At 41.7% G+C, this 22,492-nt stretch overlaps 1 protein-coding gene across 1 annotated transcript in view; it reads right to left on the reverse strand.

Annotated features, from left to right (window-relative positions):
* Positions 1-22,492, reverse strand: part of cacna1db (calcium channel, voltage-dependent, L type, alpha 1D subunit, b) — a 120,312-nt gene that overhangs the window by 71,203 nt on the left and 26,617 nt on the right. The window contains exons 5-10 of the mRNA XM_079637795.1: positions 12,774-12,916; positions 9,237-9,389; positions 7,182-7,378; positions 6,983-7,086; positions 6,236-6,405; positions 2,777-2,854 (exon numbers count right to left, since the gene is read on the reverse strand). Of these exons, the coding sequence (XP_079493921.1) occupies positions 2,777-2,854; positions 6,236-6,405; positions 6,983-7,086; positions 7,182-7,378; positions 9,237-9,389; positions 12,774-12,916 (845 nt within the window). The remainder of the gene's footprint in view (positions 1-2,776; positions 2,855-6,235; positions 6,406-6,982; positions 7,087-7,181; positions 7,379-9,236; positions 9,390-12,773; positions 12,917-22,492) is intronic.

The following is a 22,492-nucleotide window of genomic DNA, read 5'->3' on the forward strand; positions in this document are numbered from 1 at the left end:
CGTTTTTTTTTTAAAAAAACGCCTCGGGTTCGTTTTTTTGGTTTGACGCGCCGCGTTAAAAACTATCCGACCAATGAGATTGCCGCTTTTGCTCACGTGTCTGGAGCTTCTGAAGTTACAGTAAAACACAACTTGGGGGCGCTCAAACACAAAACGGTCTTGCCGGGCGTAACGCGAAGAAGATATACGCCAAGTATAGCGTCTACACTGCCGGGAAGAAATAAGACGAGGAAGATGCAAGACAAGATGAATGTAAAGCTGTTGGTCTCGTTGGTGTCGGAACATAAAGAACTATATGACAAACGTGCCAGCGACTATGCGGGGTATTTCTGTTTTACATTAAGCGCCATCTAATGTCAGGGAATGAATTTGCATGTTCACTCGGCTCATCGTCAGCGAAAATCGCTTGGGTGTGAACACAAAAAACGCGTTGAAAAACGCTGACGGATAATGCGCGCCGATATTCGTCCCGGTGTGTACGGCCCTTTACACTGTAAAGCAGAGCGAGATACAAGCCTTCAAAAGGTTCAAAACCTGCAAGCCAGATTCCTAACTGGGGTTCGCAAACATCAACATATTACTCATATTTGAATGTCTTCTAACTGGTTCCCGGTGCGTCGGAGTCCATTTTAAAATATTGTTGTTTGTCTTCAAATCCTTAAATGGTCTTGAAGCAGTTAAACAAGCAGTTATAATCTGTCCCAGCCACATTCAGGACTTCAGTCGAGAGGGGGTCGTGCTTTCGCAGTTGTCGGAATAGCCTCCCCGTATCCTTGAGATACATGAGTTTACATTTTCTTACATGAGTCTAAAGTCTTATCTTTTTGACCGGGCATTTCACTAAATCTCAACTATGGTTTTATTACACTGCCAGTTACGCTCAGTGGACGAGCAGTGCCGAGTTGCTTCTTCATAAAGTGGCACAAAGTTTCTTTCCAAAACCTTCACCCTCTCTTCTCCTCTCCGGTGGAAGGAGATGCCAACCTCACAACTCATCCCTAAACTGGGAAATGTTAGGTGAACAACACTGATGTAGAAGCACCTAACCCTGGTCGTAAGCCTAAACTTGACATAAACTGTATACTTGTCCATCAAATATGATTGATTGATTGATTGATTGATTGATTGATTGATTGATTGATTGATTGATTGATTGATTGATTGATTGATTGATTGATTGATTGATTGATTGGAATGTTGATTCAGGATCAACAAAGATGTTCAATCTTTTCAGCAATGATGCTCCCTGGTTTTTGTGGTGCATTGTAGGAATTATTATTGAGTAAATGTTTCTGTGCTTTGAAATGATTTTGATATTGGGACAGTCCTAGAAATCCCTATTCAGTAGTGATGGCAATTTCGAAACACTGCTTCATGAAGCTTCGAAACCTTTACAAATCTTTTGTCCCGAATCAATGGTTCGGAGAGTGTATCAAACAGCCAGAGTCACGTGATCTCAGTAAACGAGGCTTCGTTACGGCATAACTGTCTCGAAACGTTTCAAAACACTTTGAAATTTCAATGGTTCACCACTGGCGATGATCTCAGTCAGCCCATGATCATGAGGAATCACTGAGAACCAACGAACAAGTGGGTTTTACCTGATCTTTGATCAGTTTTATACATTTGTAGACGTTTTAATTAGACATTGGTATAATTAAAAAGAATAATGGTAGTTAATAGTCTCATATTGGCCTGTTTATCTGAGCCATTCATAGAACAAACCAAACAAACCCTTACAAATGACAAAAGAACATATAGACACTTGATAATCTCATTAGATGATTAGATAATTGCATTTGAAAGATTTTACTTTCAATAAAAATGTTTAAATAGATTTGTAAAAGGTGTTTTTATGCATGTGTGGCCTGAGTTTTTGTTGCATTTACACTGTTATGACCACTAGGGGTCGCCGCGGAGACGGTGTCGGATTGTTTTGAAGATTCGACACAATACGGCACACTTGCTTAAACTGTTCCAGTGTTTCATGAAGCCTCGATCTGTTAACATCGTTGCAGCAGAGGCGAAACTGGATCTAAGTGCAGCAAGCTTTTGTTGAACGAAGTCCACATCTTACAAGGAACAGAACAACCAAATTAAAGCAATGATAAGAACTGACAAGGAACAAGACAGAACACAGGGTTTTAAAGGAGAACTCCGGTCAATTTTAACATTGAGCTCATTTTTTAGTAAATTTGAGAAGGACAGAACTGGACTAAATGGCAGATTAAGCAAACACAGACACGAACAGAAATTATGGCTTACAGCTTATGAAACCTTTTCACAATATTCAAATTTTGAATTTGGTGTTTTCATAATCTGTAAGCCATAATCATCACAATTATAACAAATAAAGGCTTGAAATATCTCACTTTGCATGTAATGAGTCTATATAATATATTAGTTTCACCTTTTAAGTTGAATTACTGAAATAAATGGTGGTGATGGCGCAATGGATAAGACACATGCCTTTGGTGTGAGAGACCCGGGTTCGAATCCACTGTGAGACACCAATGTGTCCCTGAGCAAGACACTTAACCCCAAATTGCTCCAGAGGCGTGCGACCTCTGATATATAGCAATTGTAAGTCGCTTTGGATAAAAGCGTCAGCTAAATGAATAAATGTAAATGTAAATGTAAATGAACTTTTGCACCATATTCAAATTTTTCCAGTTTCACCTGCATATTAAAGGTACAAGTTTGATGAAGCATGCAAAGATGCAAAAGGTGACACACACACACACACACACACACACACACAGAGAGCAAGATTTACCCTGAGTCTCAGTGGACTGGCTGAACCAGCCCGAGTGTCCCGAGCTCTTCCCGTGGGACAGATCGCCCAGCGTCACCCCTTCAGTTCACATGCATTCAAGCAGAGAACAGCTATGAGCATCTACTGCACAAACACAGCAGACCTACAACACTACACACTCGAGACACACACACACACACAGAGAAAACAGAGAGACAGGAGGACACAGACAGTGGTGGTGCGGATCTGAAGTAATAAAGCAAAGACTGAAGAGAAAACTGCAATCACACTCTCACTACACAGCAGATCTACACATACACTCACTAATGCATAATGCATAATAATTATCATTAATTATTCAAATGATCCATCATCACATAAATCTCAGTTAATTTGAGCTCTTTTTAGATTTAACAAGCATATTTCGATCCGTGCGTTCGGCCTTAAAGTGACAGTAGTCTAATAAACCTGATGCTGTTCGTCATTAATATTTACACAACAAAAGAAAAAGAGAAAATCATTCAATGCTCTTGACAGAATAAGTTTAATAGCTTTAATAAGGGTTGATATATTTTAATTTATACACATATCATATGTACAAGTGCTTAGCGTAAGTGAACACACACAGTGGCGCAAAAAGTGGGTATGCGCTATATGTGGCGCATAGGGGCGCAGCGCCAGGGGGGTGCCAAAGCGTTGCTAAAAAAAAAACATTTTTTTTTTGTTGGGGGGGGTTTGGGGGGCTGCTGTTGTGCGTTTCTAAATAATTTCTGCATTTCCTCAATGTTATATAACCCTAACTGGCTAGAGTAGGCGCCCTCATAAGATTCCATCATAGAATGTTGACATAGAAGAGGGGGGGGTAATATCGCGAGCGGGCGCGGGCGCCGTGAGCGCTGAGCGAGCAGGTACGAGTAGAGTTGTCGTCGATAAAGATGGATAAAGTAAAAAAGCTGTCGGGGCTAAAAATAGAAAAAGAAAGAGGGAAAAGGAGATGGCATGTCAATTGATGCGCCAGCAGATAAACGAGTGGATTGGGAAAGGCAACAGGAAGGATTTAAAGTGTGACGTCCACGCATAGCCTACTGGCCATCGGGGCTACCCGGAGATTCCCGGTGCTTTTTGGGCCGATACATCTAATACTTTTTTTTTTTGGTCTTAACAGCCTATAAAACTCGTACATCAGAAGGCCCGTTCGTTTTTTTTTATTTGTATTAATTGGCGATGCTGGGTTAGTGCCGGTGTAATCCATTTTTTTTATTATGTTGTACATATTTTAGGCAGTGATTTTTTTTTCTTTGGTTAGTTTTTCATTTAAACATCTAGTTTTAAATGTTCATAGTTTAACTAATATTCAATGTATTTGTTAGTGCTACTGACAGTTATTTGCAATGTAATGTTTTAATATTGTGTGCACCTGCCCGGGGACTGCAGATGGAAAATAGCATTAGCTAACTCTGGTACAAAACATCTTCTCGTCAGATTAATGTATTTTTTTTGTACATTGTCCCTGACAAATAAACTAATTAAATAAAAAAAATTGATTGGTCAAAAAAAAAGTCAATCACATCTTTAATGTAAAGTGTAGAAATTAGTACAAAACTAATTATGAAAGTTTCCTTTATTTTTCAGTGCATTTGTTTTACAATATATGGCTATCATGGGATTAATATTATAACTATTATTATGTAGTAGTGTAATGTAGACAGACACTGTTACTAAAAGAGGTTTGCATTTTTCTTTGTATAATTTGCACACTGAATATGGTTGGAGCTTTTAATTTTGAACTCTCAAACTGCACCAGATTGATGAATTTAACATTAAAAAGCACAAAATGTTCTTACGGGGGGGAATGCCCCCGAACCCCTCTAGAGGGACAGAGTTCAATTTTATTAATAAATGCCAATTTTGTACTTATTTCATCTGTTAACTCTCACTCGTTCCTCACTCATTACATTGGACACTTTTTTTTCTTTCTTTTTTTGTTGTTGTTTGTTTGTTTGTTTGTTTGTTTGTTTGGGGGGTGGGGGGCGCCTAATTTGTTGCTGCATACCCCTCTGACACTGGTTAGTTGCGCCCCTGAACACACACATGCTAAAGTTGCCTAAAAACAGGAATAAAAATCATCTATCGGAAATTGATCTTAATGCCTTAATTTAAAAAAAAATGGAAAACTCCAACCTTTACGGACACCAATTTTCTTTGTGAATGAATAATGTATCGTAAATACACAAATGTTCTTCCTTAAAACACAGGGTGCATAAGTCAGTAGATCAATATTAACACGATCTATCTAATTGGAGCACTTTTTAATCAGCTTTAGCATGTGTGTGTCCACTTATGCTCAGCACTGTAAATACTGTATGTCTGCTTGAAAGAATGAAGAATGCTGGATGCAAGTTGTTATAAAGAATGCATATATCATTCATTAAAAAGAAGAGCGCGTTCTTGTTTCTTTATGAGAAGTGGCTTTATTTCATTTTAAGATAAAGACATGTTATGTCACAGCATTTAAATCTGTGTCTGTATTGCATGTTTGAACTGTAATATAGTTCATATTAACAGGTTAATATGTTTTCTCCAGGAGTATATAATGCGTTCGGAAATTCATATAATTTATACTTATAATATTTAGTTGACTAAAACTACACTAAAACTAAAACAATTGATGACTAAAATATGAATAAAACTAAAGAACAGTCAAAAGACTATGACTAAAACTAAATCAAAATTTGTTGTCAATTTTTCATTTAGTTACTATTTATTTATTTTAATCAAATGTTTATTTATGTAGTTATTTATTTTTATATAAAATAAAATGATTTTATAAAATTTACAATTATTTGATTTCAACTGTATTAATTTATTATTATTATTATTACTGTATTCATTTTAGTATTTATATATTTATTTTTAATTAAATAAAATTGTAATTATTTATTCTATATATTTTTATCTAATGTATTAATTCATTATCTATTTATTTATTTAAATAAAATGTTATTTATTTTAATTTTATTTTAATCAAAATTATTTAGTTAGTTAGTTATTTTAATCTTATTTTATTGATGTTAAATTGTACACTGCTTTTCTCTAAACTTTTCCATGGTCCCCCTAACACTCGCTTGCAGACCCAAAACCTGGATGCAATATCTTATGTACTGTCATTTATTTGCTCTCTAAATATTGGTATAAAATAAAAACACACACAGGTACTTTGAGTCTTGATCAAATTCAAGTTTCCGCTTTGACCAAGCCTAACGTTCATTACTGTCGCACAATCCGCGTACTGACTGAACTAAACTAGCATTGCTCACACACAACAGGGCTGGTTTCAATGCATAAACTGAACGCTTAAATCTGACAAACAGGGAATTATGGTCAACATTATCGATTCGATTCCAGTATGATCTTTGAATAGAACTGTCTGTACATGTGTGTGTTTCAGACATGTAAAGACATGAGTGGCGTTTGACGTACGGTTGCGTTTGGCCTCCTGATCTCCCTCTTCATCATTATCAGGGTCGATGTCCTCGGCTTGTGTGATCCAGTCCAGATATCCCTTCAGATCCTCTTCAAGCTGCTGTTTCTCACGCAGTTTCTGGAAATCTCCACGAGCCTTGGCCTTCTCGCGCTCCTTGGAGAACTCGCTACGGTGGACACACACAGACAACTCACACACGCAATCCTCAACAGAAGAGCTCATGTGGACCACAAAACCAGTCACATGGGCCAATTTTCTGAAATTGAGATTTATACATCACATGAAAGCTGAATAAATAATCTTTCCATTGATGTGTGGTGTGTTAGGATAGGACAATATTTGGTCGAGACACAACTATTGAAAATCTGGAATCTGAGGAGCAAAAAAATGTAAACATTGAGAAAATCTCCTTTAAAGTTGTGCATTTATGTTCACGATTGTGCTGCATTCACTCACAAAAATACATGTTTTATATATTTACGGTAGGACATTTACTAAATATCTTCATGGAACATGATCTTAATATCCTAATGATTTTTGGCATAAAAGAAAAATGTATAATTTTGACCCATATGATGTATAGTTGCTATTGCCACAGATACACCCGTGCGGCTCCAGACTGGTGTGTGCTCCAGGGTCACATTATAGATCATGGAAATGAATGCCATTTTTAAAGGCGTATCTATAAAAATGGGAAGTACAGAAACTGACGGTGGATAGCATTTTATAAAATAATAACTCACCCACTGAGAACTCCCAGTACTAGATTAAGGACAAAGAAGGAGCCGAAAATGACCAGACTGACAAAATAGACCCAAGGCAACTCGAGACCCATGGCGTCATTCATCTGAAAAACACAACATCTCTCGCATTAACTCACCAAATAACCGACTGACTGTAAATGCGCAAAAACTGTTTGCATCGCAGTTTTGCGGAATATACCCAGTACAGCACATCGGTCCAGCCCTCCATGGTGATGCACTGGAACACAGTCAACATGGCAAACAAGAAGTTATCAAAGTTTGTGATGCCGTTGTTGGGCCCGTGCCAGCCGTCCCGACACACGGTGCCATTGCCAGGGCAGTGACGCCCATGACCTGAGAGAGAACAGGGAGCAGGATCCTCTTCTGCTAATGTGCCTGTGTGGAGACAAACATGTGTGGCTCAGGAAAAGCTGACATCTTTACTGTGTGTACGAACATGCTAGTCAGGATATCTTTAAAGGGATAGTTCACCCAATAATGAAAATTAGCCCATGATTTACTCTCCCTGAAGCCATCCTAGGTGTATATGACTTTCTTCTTCCAGACGAATACAATACAATACGAGTAATATTAAAAAATGTCATGGCCCTTCCAAGCTTTATAATGGCAGTGAATGGCTGTTTCTGTTTTGAAGTCCATAAAAGTGCATCTATCCATCATCATAAAAGTGCATCTATCCATCATAAAAGTGCATCTGTCCATCATAAAAGTGCATCTATCCATCATAATAGTGCATCTATCCATCATAAAAGTGCATCTGTCCATCATAAAAGTGCATCTGTCCACCATAAAAGTGCATCTGTCCATCATAAAAGTCCATCTATCCATCATAAAAGTGCATCTGTCCATCATAAAAGTGCATCTATCCATCATAAAAGTGCATCTATCCATCATAATAGTGCATCTGTCCATCATAAAAGTGCATCTATCCATCATAATAGTGCATCTATCCATCATAAAAGTGCATCTGTCCATCATAAAAGTGCATCTGTCCACCATAAAAGTGCATCTGTCCATCATAAAAGTCCATCTATCCATCATAAAAGTGCATCTGTCCATCATAAAAGTGCATCTATCCATCATAAAAGTGCATCTATCCATCATAAAAGTGCATCTGTCCATCATAAAAGTGCATCTATCCATCATAATAGTGCATCTATCCATCATAAAAGTGCATCTGTCCATCATAAAAGTGCATCTATCCATCATAAAAGTGCATCTGTCCATCATAAAAGTGCATCTGTCCATCATAAAAGTGCATCTATCCATCATAAAAGTGCATCTGTCCATCATAAAAGTGCATCTGTCCATCATAAAAGTGCATCTATTCATCATAAAAGTGCATCTGTCCATCATAAAAGTGCATCTATCCATCATAATAGTGCATCTGTCCATCATAAAAGTGCATCTATTCATCATAAAAGTGCATCTGTCCATCATAAAAGTGCATCTATCCATCATAATAGTGCATCTGTCCATCATAAAAGTGCATCTGTCCATCATAAAAGTGCATCTGTCCATCATAAAAGTGCATCTGTCCATCAAACTAATGCGAGTAATGCGACGCACTGCTGATATTTACGCCATGACGCACTACGCTACTTCTGACGGCATGAGTTGTGTAAGTTGCGCTTTAGGCCTAAGTAAAGACTGCGTATGTTTTTCTTTGTAACATGTTAAATATGAATATTTTTCTTACACAAACTTTATTAAGGATAAACTTTATTATTTGTTAAGGCGTGTGGAGCACTTTTATGATGGAAGGATCTACTTTTATCATGGACAGATGCACTTTTATGATGGACAGATGCACTTTTATGATGGACAGATGCACTTTTATGATGGACAGATGCACTTTTATGATGGATAGATGCACTTTTATGATGGATAGATGCACTTTTATGATGGACAGATGCACTTTTATGATGGACAGATGCACTTTTATGATGGATAGATGCACTTTTATGGACTTCAAAACAGAAACATCCATTCACTGCCTTTATAAAGCTTGGAAGAGCTATATTTTTAAATATAACTCTGATTGTATTCGTCTGACAGAAGAATGTCATATACACCTATGCTGCCTTCAGGGTGAGTAAATCATGGGCTAATTTTAATTTTTGGGTGAACTATCCCTTTAAGATGCATTATGATGTGTGTAATCAAAAATAAATTTTAGAAAGAGAGCTTTTATTGTTTGTAAATAATCTAATGGATGTGAGAACACACTGACGCGAGCCGTTTAGATAGCAGGTGGAGTGCATCTTCCCGATGAACAGCTCCAGACCGATGATGGCGTAGATGATGATGACGAAGAGTACGAGCAGAGCGATGTGAAGCAGAGGAACCATGGCTTTAATTATGGAGTTCAGCACCACCTGTAAGCCTTCACACACACACACACACACACACACACACACACACACACACACACACACACACACACACACACACACACACACACACACACACACACACACACACACACACACACACACACACACACACACACACACACACACACACACACACACACACACACACACACACACAATCTAAATTAGAAGATATGATTAGTATATTTACATCTATATTAGTTGTTTTAACTGTACTTGCAGATAGTATAAAATTAATGAAATAAAAGGCCACTTAAAGGTAGGGTAGGTAGGATTTATATAAAAACTTTTTACCAAATTTGATTAAACTTTCTATATATATCAATGCATAATTAAAATGTAAGTACTCTGATAAAAAGAGTATAAAAATCGAGTGACTCTAGACCGTTTAATCTTCATTAAACACAGCTCATTATTTCCATTCGGGACGAATCACAGGATTGGCTTGCGCGACTGTCACTCGACGTCGCCATGACTACCGCCGTTATTACTGGCTCTGCCCACGTGCGCGCAGTCGCGCACACCGTTTTTAGGTGGGAGTGAATGGAATTAATGAGCTGTGTTTAATGAAGATTAAACGGTCTAGAGTCACTCGATTTTTATACTCTTTTTATCAGAGTACTTACATTTTAATTATGCATTGGTAATGGTATATAAAGACAGTTTAAACAAATTTGAATAAAAGTTTTTTTTAGACAATTCTGACCTACCCTACCTTTAAGTGTACTTTTACAACATTTATTTGCCCTCATAGAGGTCACAAAACAGTCCTAAATCACTGATCTTTATTTTAGAAGGTTCATCTGCCATTATAAAGGTCATGTTAACAGTCCTAAATGTTCACTTTCATGTTTCTGAAAGGATAATTCCGGTATTTAACACCTGGGGCCCTATCTTGCACCCAGCGCAATTGACTTTGAACACCGACGCATGTATCATTCCTATTTTGCACCCGCGCACAGCGGACTTTTCCCTCCACAGACGCACGTCGGTAAATTAGGAAATGAACTTGCGCTCGCGGGGGCGGTTCAGCGCAAAGAGAAGGCGTGTTCCGGCGCAAAACTTCCATGGTGCTATTTTCCAGTTTTAGAAAGCAAATGCGCCACAGACCAGGAAAAAAACAGTCTAAAGACAGTGGCGCGTTGCGCGTTAGTGATATGGTATTTTAAGGGCGCGTGCATGGCCATAATGTTAACGCGCATCCACTTGATTCTCTAATATAAACAGATGCAGCAGTTTTCATTTTTGCAAATCATACATTATTACAAGGAAAAATATTAACACACGAGGGAAATCATTGTTGTGTCCGTGAAGATGTGAAAAATATCTATCTAGATAAAAAAAAAAAAAAAAAAAAAAAAAAAATCTAGATTAGGCTACACATTTACTACCCAAATTATACGCCTGTTTAACCGAAGCTAATTTGGGTGGGTTTCTCCCATCATCCCCAATGTCACTTCTCTGTGTTTTACAGCCCTGACGAGAACGTCGGTCTCCTCGCTGTGAATCGCTCCTGGCGTGCGCCGGCAAATCCGCCGTTATAATAGCGATCCGCCACGGAACAAGCGCGCCTGCTCTTAAAGGGAATGTGAGAGGACGCTCTGATTGGTTTATTTCACGTTACGCCCAAACCACACCTATGAATAATGAAGCTACTTCAGACCAACCCCTTTTAGATTTGCGTCGGGCGCAAGAGTCATTTATCGCGCTGGGAAAATAGCAACAGCGCCGGGATCCGCCCACAAAGTTACTTGCGCTTTGCACTTTGACACTTGCGTTTCAGATCGTTAAAATAGGGCCCCTTGAGTCTATATTGTAGTTTGTTTTGGATGAACAAGAGTGGTGGACAACATTTTTTTGACAATGGTTCCTCTCTCGAGTTTTTGACTATAATAGAATTGGCCATGGACCCATTTAACATTGGAGTCAATGGCCATGTCCGAAAATGTCATTAAAACAGCCAATAATGTTCGTTTACAAAACTGTGCAACTCACCGAGTGGTTAGTGGTGTTCGTTGATGTTCCAGAAACAAAAAGTGTTGCGAAATACAGTTTCTGTCGTGTTTTATTCCTCATTTTGTAAAATCCCATTGAATTCTGTTGAAGGACTGAGTGCTCGTTAATATAAATGCGCTACCGGAAACGGAAAGGGGGCGGTTTACATTTGGTCGATGTCGTCTTTTTGCTCGCTTCCGTTTCTCATAAGGCGAGCGAGCAGAGCAACTGTGCTCCGGGAGAGTAAGCCAAATAAACAAACAAAACCTTGAAAATATTGAAAGACGTGACCACTGACCAGTGCAATATGAAGTTGAACTCGACTGTGACCGTGAGTGTCCCGCGAGACATAAACATCGGTTATCGCCATCAAGTGGTCGGGAGTGTGCTAACGCTTCAGATTCAAATATTGAGCGGAAGTTACACGGTTGTGAAAAAATAGTTCCACTATAGCAAAATAAACGGATTGGAATCATATATTGCGACGATATATTGTTTATAATCATCAACGAACACCACTACTAATCACTCGGTGAGTTTAACAGTTTTGTAAACGAACATTATTGGCTGTTTTAATGACATTTTCGGACATGGCCATTGACTCCAATGTTAAATGGGTCCATGGCCAATTCTATTATAGTCAAAAACTCGAGAGAGGAACCATTTTCAAAAAAATTTTGTCCACCACTCTTGTTCATCCAAAACAAACTACAATATAGACTCAAGGTGTTAAATACCGGAATTATCCTTTAACACACTTAAGTACACTTTTAAAAAGTAAATTTCAAAATAAAAGTTACTTTAAAAAAAAGTACATTTTAATAATTATGTTTTAATCATCTTTTGTCATGCTTAAAAGAAGTACACTTTTTTATGTTGACTAACATACTAAATCAGAAAAGCACTTGATTATACTTTAACTGTAGTGTATTTTGATATTACATTTATATAGTGTATAAAGTATATTTAAGTACATGACATACATTAATGTGCATTTTAGTTTACCATAAATCATGTCAGTACATTCGACAATACACTTTAACCATATTTCAGTGACAATAGAAATAATTATGAAATGACATATGAAGATAAAAGTCCTACTTAAGTTTAAATAATTGCATTTCATATAAATTTAAACTATAATACATTTTCATTTAATTGTAACAAACACGTAGGCTAATTAAAAGTCCCAAAACATTATATTTAGCTCGCACTCATTGTAATATATATATATATATATATACTTTTTTTTTTTAATTTTTTTTTTATAGTGTGTACTTCTTTTTGACAGGGGACGCACGTGCAGCCGAGTGTGTTGTTATCAGCATGTTATTAGGCTGTTCTGTCAGTGAATCTGTCAGGTAAAGATGTGGACGCACTTGGCACTCCTGAGACCAGACGAAGGGGCCGCAGAACTCTGAACGCTCGTAACGCCTTGACATCGAAGCCACCCGGCTTTCCACCCGTCTGCCCGCTGACATCTCGATCTTTGGTTATCAGCTCCAGCACAACACTAAAGAGACTATGAACACAAACACACTCATCAGTATTAATGATTATAACAGATTGTTATGTGTTAGTTCAGTTTATATCAGCAAAGAATCAAAAACAATTTGGTATAGGAACAATTTTCACTCAGAAATTGCTAGTAAATTTCACAAGTGATCACAAAGAAATGGCAAGTAACACATTGAATTAAACTTGAAGTAAAAAACAGAAATATTATTTTCTCTAATCTTTTAGATTAGAGAAAATTTTCTCTAATCTAAAATTTCTCTAAATAACAGAGATTATTTTCTCTAATATAATATATATTTTACAGTGTGCTTAGCATTGCAGATCATGTCAGTAGTGGTTTTGCTGAAATAACCATTACAGTAGTTAGTGCTTCCTTTGACTCGCACCTCAGACCTTATTTACTTCAAATTAATATTCTCCTAGCTAGTGTGACTGATAAATACAACTGCATGCACAGTGTTACGTGGAGAACATCACAGGTTATGACGGTAACCATGGTTCCCTGAGAAAGGGGAACGAGACACTGCATCTTGGATTGACGCTATGAGGAACACCCCAGTGTGACCAGTGTCTGAAGCACATGTGAAAACACACCAATCTGATTGCTTGTGAGTATAAGAGGGCCCTGTAATATAATTCATCAAGTATTTTGTCTAAAGGAGACACGCAGGCAGACCGAAGGCATGGCAACGAGAAGCAGTGTCTTGTTCCGCTTCTCAGGGAACCATGGTTACAGTCGTAACCTGAGATGCTCCTTTTCGGAGTTGAACTTCAACACTGCATCTTGGATTGACGCTATGGGGAACAAATACTCGCTATGCTAGCTGTGAATATGCACAAACATAATGGGCATAGCATAAGTTGACTCTACAGATTATTTAGCCGGAGTCAGAGTGTCAATCAAGACTCTTGTGCCCGACGCAAGTCTAAACTGTGTGTGTCTGAAGTCACTTCATTACTCATAGGTGTGGTTTGGGCGTAACGTGAAATAAACCAATCAGAGCGTCCTCTCACATTCCCTTTAAGAGCCGGCGCGCTTGTTCCACGGCGGATCGCTATTATAACGGCGGGTTTGCCAGCGCATGCAACTTACATGATGGTAAGGGTGATCTCGCAGTCTTCAGAATATTGTTTCCTGGTTCTTGACGGATAATCCACTTTGTCAGATGTCCTTATATACCGATGTGTCTCGCCACTATTGATCAAACAGGTTTGATCCGTCATTACTACAATTAGCTTGAATATTTTGGGTAAATGTGTAATATAGATTTATGCCTCTTCAAGGACACCACAATGATTTCCCTCGTGTGTTAATATTTTTCCTTGTAATAATGTATCATTTGCAAAAATGAAAACTGCTGCGTCTGTGTAGATGAGAGAAGCAAAGTGTGTGTGTTGTTCACACGCTACATTATGGCCAAGCACGCGCCCTTAAAATAGCATCTGACTAACGCGCCGCTGTCTTTAGACTGGGTTTCTCCTGGTCAGCGGCGGAGTTGTTTTCTGAAACTGCAGAATATCACCAGGGAACGTTTGCGCCAGAACACACTCCTCTTTACACTGGACCTGAGTTCATTCATTAATTTACAGACGTGCGTCTCTGGAGGTAAAAGTCCGCTGTGCGCGGGTGCAAAGTAGGAATGATACATGCGTCGGTGTACAAAGTCATTTGCCCTGAGTGCAAGATACGGTCCAATGTGTTCTTAATTGTGTGCAAATAGACATAGACAAAAGAGAATCTGTTGATCAAAGGTCCATTAAGCACAATCACAAACCACGTACAAGGAAAACTTTGCACAGATGATTATGTTGGTTAAGATGAAAAGCAACATTCAAGAAGTTTAGGAAAGTCACACCCTATCGTAGTGAATTTCGTGGAACTGAAAATAATGCAGATATTGACAAATGTGAAACTAGTGATGACAAAGACACAAGCTGAAGGCAGTGCAACATTACTAATACTATTTACAGAGATAATAAATAATTGACATAATGGCCCTAGTTTGGAAAAATAAAATGTACATATGTGGCTTCAACAACTAGATGCATTTGAACTTGTCTAGTGTATTCTGGAATGCGTCTCTAACCACCTCCTGAAATGGTTTAGGTGATCAGATTTAAATTAGTCTCGAACGTGTTTCAGAGAGGGCATTTTTCTCAGTGACCGGGTGTAAATACGTCCAGTGGTGGGTTTTCTCTTTTTCTCATTTCATGGATCTGTATGAAATGACCCTCATCTGGCACCAGGGCTTGAGGACGCCACAGATGAGATTCAGCGTGATCCCTAAGGATCCAACATCTACCATGACCTCTGACCTCATGCACTGGATTCCCTCCTGCCCGACTGCAGTTAATCACATTAAATCAGGTCATAGATCAGCATTTGATCAGGTTGTAAGCCCTAGTGAACAGTTGCCAGCTTTGTGCCAAAGTCCTTGGCATATTTACTAAAATCCTTTCAACAATTACTAGCTGACATGAGCTTCTTCCAACAGAGCCGTTTAATCATGATGTCAATTTGTAGGCCAACCCAAAAAAACAATTCGCCAGCACGATTTGCAGCGCTGAGCGTTGTAGCCAATCGCGCTGAATCTAATTGAAAGCTATAGTGATTATATTAAAGGGAGCGCGTTTTGCTCGCTTTATGTATTTAATATATTCACAATTTGAATCAACGTTTCCCTACATCAAGATGGCAACTCACCATTGGCAGGGCTCAATCCGAGGGCCGGGATAAACGATTGTCTTTCAAATTCCCTCTGCACGCAATAGGATAGCGCTACAACCAACCAGAGCAATGAAGAAGGTGACGTAGTCAGAGCGGCAAAGATCCGGTCCGGCAAAACTCCGAACACTTCTTCCTTTTTTAAGAATGACTTCAGTTCCGTTCTTTGCTCTTTTCTCAAAGAAAGGCTTAACTCCAAGTCCTCCAGAGTCGCGGCCAAAGCCGATTCAAAAGGCCGCTGTTCGCCAGCAGCAGCCATCTTTGTTTTCAAGTGGCAGGGAACGATGTGATTGGCCTGACCCAATTTAGGTTTTTCCAGCTCGAAAGTCAACGGAGAGTTGCTAGACTAAATACATTTTGCTGCCGCTAGGGTGCGTCTAGATTTCTAGGCTAACAAAGAGGACCAGCGGCCAGGTAAACACTGCTGAGATTCAGAACAGACAACCGCACTTAAATGCCGAGCGAATCTGCTAAAATATTTACTAGCTTTAAGCTTACAGTTAAATAGGCATACTAAAACATTATTTGTTCTTGTATTTCACTTGTGTTGTTTAATACAATGTTTAATTAATTGCATTGACTGAGACTGAGTCATTGACAATAGTGAGCCTACATTCTGCCGTACAACCCAGAAGCAAGGAAAGGGCGTGGTGAGCTGGTTCCTGTCACATGTCTGTCCTGTCTTGTTATGCACATGGGTGTTTTGTTATTTTGGGGCCATGTGCTCTTGTCATTGTCTGGTCCCTCCCCCTTGTTATCTGATTATTGGTTTATTTGTCCCACCTGTCCTGCTCGTTACCCTCCTTTGTTTGTTCCCCTATTTAGCCTCCCTGTGTTTGTAGTCCTGTTGCTGGTTCGTTTGTCTATGTTCCCTGGTGTTTCTTTCCTGTTTAATGCCTGTCTCGTTTTCCCCCCCACGGGGAGGTTTTGTTTGTAGTTTTGCTTTTTATTTACTTAATAAACATTCCTTTTTTGCACTTGAATCCTCGCTTCACTTTTTACCGTTCCGTGACAGAACGAACCAGCTGTTATGAGGATTCAGCAGAGGAAGAACTCACGCCATCCATCGATCTCTCCTGTCTCCTGCCCGCAATACGAGCGCATTGTGAAGTTCAGCAATTTAACTTCCCTCCGTCAACAGGGGAGCGACGTGAGGGAGTTTGCCCTGAGGTTCAGCGCGGCTGCAGAGGGACTGAGGCTTGGTGACGCGGCTCTTAAGGACTTGTTTAATTACGCCCTTGATGAGCCCATCAACTTCGGGATAATGAGAGCGCTGGACCATTTGACGTTTGAGAAATTTGTGAATTCCCTGGATCGTCAGGATAATCCTCCAGCTAAGGTGGTTGCAGTCTCCCCAGAAGTGACTGTAGAAGCTGCAGTTCCCCCAGAAGTGGCAGTTATTGCTGCAGCTTCTCCAGAGGCAGTCATTGTCACACCACCTAACCTTTGCAAGCGCAGGAGGAGGAAGGCTCCTGTTTCTTCCCCTAAATCGGCGGTCTGGGAGGACCCGACTTCGGGGGTGTCTGCTGTTCCAGAGCCGGAGCCAGTGTCTGCTGTTCCAGAGCCGGAGCCAGTGTCTGCTGTTCCAGAGCCGGAGCCAGTGTCTGCTGTTCCAGAGCCGGAGCCAGTGTCTGCTGTTCCAGAGCCGGAGCCAGTGTCTGCTGTTCCAGAGCCGGAGCCAGTGTCTGCTGTTCCAGAGCCGGAGCCAGTGTCTGCTGTTCCAGAGCCGGAGCCAGTGTCTGCTGTTCCAGAGCCGGAGCCAGTGTCTGCTGTTCCAGAGCCGGAGCCAGTGTCTGCTGTTCCAGAGCCGGAGCCAGTGTCTGCTGTTCCAGAGCCGGAGCCAGTGTCTGCTGTTCCAGAGCCGGAGCCAGTGTCTGCTGTTCCAGAGCCGGAGCCAGTGTCTGCTGTTCCAGAGCCGGAGCCAGTGTCTGCTGTTCCAGAGCCGGAGCCAGTGTCTGCTGTTCCAGAGCCGGAGCCAGTGTCTGCTGTTCCAGAGCCGGAGCCAGTGTCTGCTGTTCCAGAGCCGGTTCTGGTGGTTCCGATTCCGGTGGTCCGGAGACGGAAGAGGAGAAGGGGAAAAGACTCTTCAACGGATCGTCCGGTGGTTTCTAACCCAGAGACCAGCCCGGAGGTAACTGCCATCCCTGCCTCGTCACCCAGGTGGCTCGCCCTGCCGGCCCCGCCCGAGCTGCTCGCCCTGCCGGCCCCGCCCGAGCTGCTCGCCCTGCCGGCCCCGCCCGAGCTGCTCGCCCTGCCGGCCCCGCCCCAAGCTGCTCGCCCTGCCGGCCCCGCCCGAGCTGCTCGCCCTGCCGGCCCCGTCCGAGCTGCTCGCCCTGCCGGCCCCGCCCGAGCTGCTCGCCCTGCCGGCCCCGCCCTGCCGGCCCCGCCCGAGCTGCTCGCCCTGCCGGCTCCGCCCGAGCTGCTCGCCCTGCCCGAGCCGGTTGCTGTTGCAGTTCCTGAGCCGGTGGTGTCTGTTGCAGTTCCTGAGCCGGTGGTGTCTGTTGCAGTTCCTGAGCCGGTGGTGTCTGTTGCAGTTCCTGAGCCGGTGGTGTCTGTTGCAGTTCCTGAGCCGGTGGTGTCTGTTGCAGTTCCTGAGCCGGTGGTGTCTGTTGCAGTTCCTGAGCCGGTGGTGTCTGTTGCAGTTCCTGAGCCGGTGTCTTTTGCTGTTCCTGAGCCGGTTGCTGTTGTTGTTCCTGAGCCGGTGGTGTCTGTTCCAGTTCCTGAGCCGGTGGTGTCTGTTCCAGTTCCGGAGCCGGTGGTGTCTGTTGCTGTTGCAGTTCCTGAGCCGGTGGTGTCTGTTGCAGTTCCTGAGCCGGTGGTGTCTGTTGCAGTTCCTGAGCCGGTGGTGTCTGTTGCAGTTACTGAGCCGGTGGTGTCTGTTGCAGTTCCTGAGCCGGTGGTGTCTGTTGCAGTTCCTGAGCCGGTGGTGTCTGTTGCAGTTCCTGAGCCGGTGTCTTTTGCTGTTCCTGAGCCGGTTGCTGTTGTTGTTCCTGAGCCGGTGGTGTCTGTTCCAGTTCCTGAGCCGGTGGTGTCTGTTCCAGTTCCGGAGCCGGTGGTGTCTGTTGCTGTTGCAGTTCCTGAGCCGGTGGTGTCTGTTGCAGTTCCTGAGCCGGTGTCTTTTGCTGTTCCTGAGCCGGTTGCTGTTGTTGTTCCTGAGCCGGTGGTGCCTGTTCCAGTTCCTGAGCCGGTGGTGTCTGTTCCAGTTCCGGAGCCGGTGGTGTCTGTTCCAGTTCCGGAGCCGGTGGTGTCTGTTGCTGTTGCAGTTCCTGAGCCGGTGGTGTCTGTTGCAGTTCCTGAGCCGGTGTCTTTTGCTGTTCCTGAGCCAGTTGCTGTTGTTGTTCCTGAGCCGGTGGTGTCTGTTCCAGTTCCTGAGCCGGTGGTGTCTGTTCCAGTTCCGGAGCCGGTGGTGTCTGTTGCTGTTGCAGTTCCTGAGCCGGTGGTCTCTGTGACTGTTCCTGAGCAAGGGTCTGTTCCTGTTCTGCTTTGGTCTTCACCGCCCTGGCCGCCCGAGGGGTCTTCACCGCCCTGGCCGCCCGAGGGGTCTTCACCGCCCTGGCCGCCCGAGGGGTCTTCATCGCCCTGGCCGCCTGAAGAACTGTCCGCTTCGCCCTGGCCGCCTGATGAACTGTCCGCTTCGCCCTGGCCGCCTGATGAACTGTCCGCTTCCCCTGTCCCTCCCGTCCCGCCCTGGTCTGTCCCTCCCGTCCCGCCCTGGTCTGTCCCTCCCGTCCCGCCCTGGTCTGTCCCTCCCGTCCCGCCCTGGTCTGTCCCTCCCGTCCCGCCCTGGTCTGTCCCTGGTCTTATGGAGCGTCTGGTAGCCGCTCCGTAGGGAGGGGGTAATGTCACATGTCTGTCCTGTCTTGTTATGCACATGGGTGTTTTGTTATTTTGGGGCCATGTGCTCTTGTCATTGTCTGGTCCCTCCCCCTTGTTATCTGATTATTGGTTTATTTGTCCCACCTGTCCTGCTCGTTACCCTCCTTTGTTTGTTCCCCTATTTAGCCTCCCTGTGTTTGTAGTCCTGTTGCTGGTTCGTTTGTCTATGTTCCCTGGTGTTTCTTTCCTGTTTAATGCCTGTCTCGTTTTCCCCCCCACGGGGAGGTTTTGTTTGTAGTTTTGCTTTTTATTTACTTAATAAACATTCCTTTTTTGCACTTGAATCCTCGCTTCACTTTTTACCGTTCCGTGACAGTTCCTGCTTACGTCACGCAGTACCACAACATCCAATAGGAAAATTCAACTGCAGTAGCCACCGTTCAACCTGAAGAGGGCAGCACTCAGACGCTTTTACAGCATATTGTATATTGTAGAAATAAAACACTTTACACCCAAATGTCAAAAAATTTACTTTTTTGACATTTGAACATTTGAACAGCATTAATAAAGAAGCATCTTACAGATCATTAAGTAAAAAAAGTTGTTTTAGGGTTTAGTTACCCTTTAATCACTGCGGGCTCGGGTTTATCAAACAGGACCCGTGCAGGACTCTGACATCGACCTGAAAGCCCCAGGTTTTAAAGATGAACTATGCAGCCTTTTTACCTTAACCGAACAGCTTCGGAGTCATTGGAATGGTTATATTACTTTTTTCGGGTTGAATGGTGGTCGTCTCGCACCCCCCTATCGCCTGTGAGCGGAGAAAACACAATTGCAACTTTGAGCCGGCGGGCCGCCGCGTCAGGAAGTATCGCGTGATATCAGGTCTCGCGGTGTAAAGAATTGCTTTACGGCAAAAAGAAATCTGCTAAAATTATGTAATTATTGCGCTCCCTCACACTGTTCGAACCCGAATGAAGAAGACGTTGTAAAGAATGTCCCGTCTGCTGTGAAGTCGTTGATCTACTAGCCTCTGGCGACAACGAGTTTTTCGACAGTGTTGTCAAATATCTATTCCGAAGCTGTAGGGGGCGCTCTGTAGAGAAACCTGCGAGCATACAGCGAAGAAATTCCTGAAACCAATGTTGTTTTCGTCAACGATGACGATAACGCAATTATTTCGTTGACGCACCTTTTTTTTATGCCGATAACGTTACGATGACTAGCTAAAAATGGCTCCAAGGTGACTAAAACATGACGAGACGTTTTCGAGTTTTCGTTGACGAGACGAGATGGAACGAAAATGATTATAAGTCTGACGTTCACAATGCATGTCATTTCTGCCTATTTTGCGTGAAATCGGCCTGTTTTGAGCTAAAAAAGTATCAGCAATGCCGCATTCTAATCGTTGTTTTGGGCACGCCCACCCGGCTGCCGCGCACCAGATTCCACACAACAACAGTGTTGCCAGACGTACGATATTTAACGTATTTGTACGATAATTTTGACCTCTGCACGATGTACAATCAATAATGAAAAAAATCCCATAATGTACGATAATTTCAGAATTGCCCGCAAATTAGTTCAAATCTCCCGGAATCTAGATCGAGCGAGCAAGAGCGCGCATGTGTAGCGCGCGCACAGCAGAGAAAGGTAGCGAGAGACCTTGCGTGTGTGTGCTAGTGTGTGTGTGTGCCTCACGAAGCGCATGTAAGGACCCAACCAATCGAATTATTCAGAAAGTCTAGTTTATTATGCAAAGGGTTTAAGGTTAACTGTTGTTTTATGAATTGCAACACTTGATGCAACCTGTCAAACCTAAGCCCATTTCCAATACTTTTTAACCTAAATTAATTTGTTAAAGACTACTTTTTTTTTTTGTTTTTTTTACTAAACTTGACTAAAACCTTTTTGTGTTTTCGTCGACTAAAACTTGACTAAAACTATCAAGTTTATAAGTGACTAAAATGTGACTAAAACTAAAAAGCATTTTCGTCAAAAAGACTAAGACTAAAACTAAAAGGGCTGCCAAAAACAACACTGCCTGAAACTGCATAGCTCTGCTTTAAGTCTGCGCTGTGCCTCAGTCATAAAACAAGGACACGGAGGCAATCACTTTCTAAAGCACTTGCTGTAGATTGATCCATATTCCGTCTTCGATTACACACAGTACAAATAAAACGGCTCCTGGAGACAAAAAAGCTGATGACGTGTAATACAGGAGCCCTTTAATACACACGGGAGCTCCACTTGGGGCGTCATGGGCTGTCATCGGCCAATGAGTATTGGCATGAGGTTACAATGCTAATGCTGAAGCCATTCCTCATAACGTCAACACCAAGAGGCAGCGTCGAACCCTGCATTTTATTCATACATCACCCGCAATCCGTCTTAGCCAGCCGATTATTTTAATGAGCACATAGGAAGAGTCACGTCACAAACAGCAATCAAATCGCGGAGACGCACAATTTTGCGAGTGTGTGCACACACATCTGTGATTTGCATATTTCAGGTGCAAGACGAAAATAAAAGACACTTATATAAATATAAGTTTTAATAAACCTTTGTTTTGCTTTGAAAAAGTACACTTGTTTTGATGTGCTGACTAAGCAATTTATTATTTTAACTGTAGTGAGTCATTTGATTTTATATTTAAAGTTATTGTATTTTGAATGTACTTAATTTGCAATATCATTAAAAATGTGTAATTACAAATATATCTAAATACACAAATTACGCTGAAGTATATACAATTTACCATAAGTTGAACTGGTTGCATTTAATAAAGGTAAATAAAATATATCATATATAATATAATAATAATATATAATAATAATATTCATTTAATTGCAAGGGATGGGCAACGATTAATCACGATTTATCGCATCCAAAATAAAGTGTGTGGTTAAATAATATATATATGTGTACTGTGTGTATAATTATTTTGTATATATAAATACACACACATGCATATATATATTTAAGAACTATTGCATGTATGTATTTATACATCATTTATATTATATATAAATATTTTAT

Source organism: Phoxinus phoxinus (genome assembly GCF_949152265.1).
Source record: "Phoxinus phoxinus genome assembly, chromosome: 15".
In the NCBI taxonomy this organism is placed as follows: Eukaryota; Metazoa; Chordata; class Actinopteri; order Cypriniformes; family Leuciscidae; genus Phoxinus; species Phoxinus phoxinus.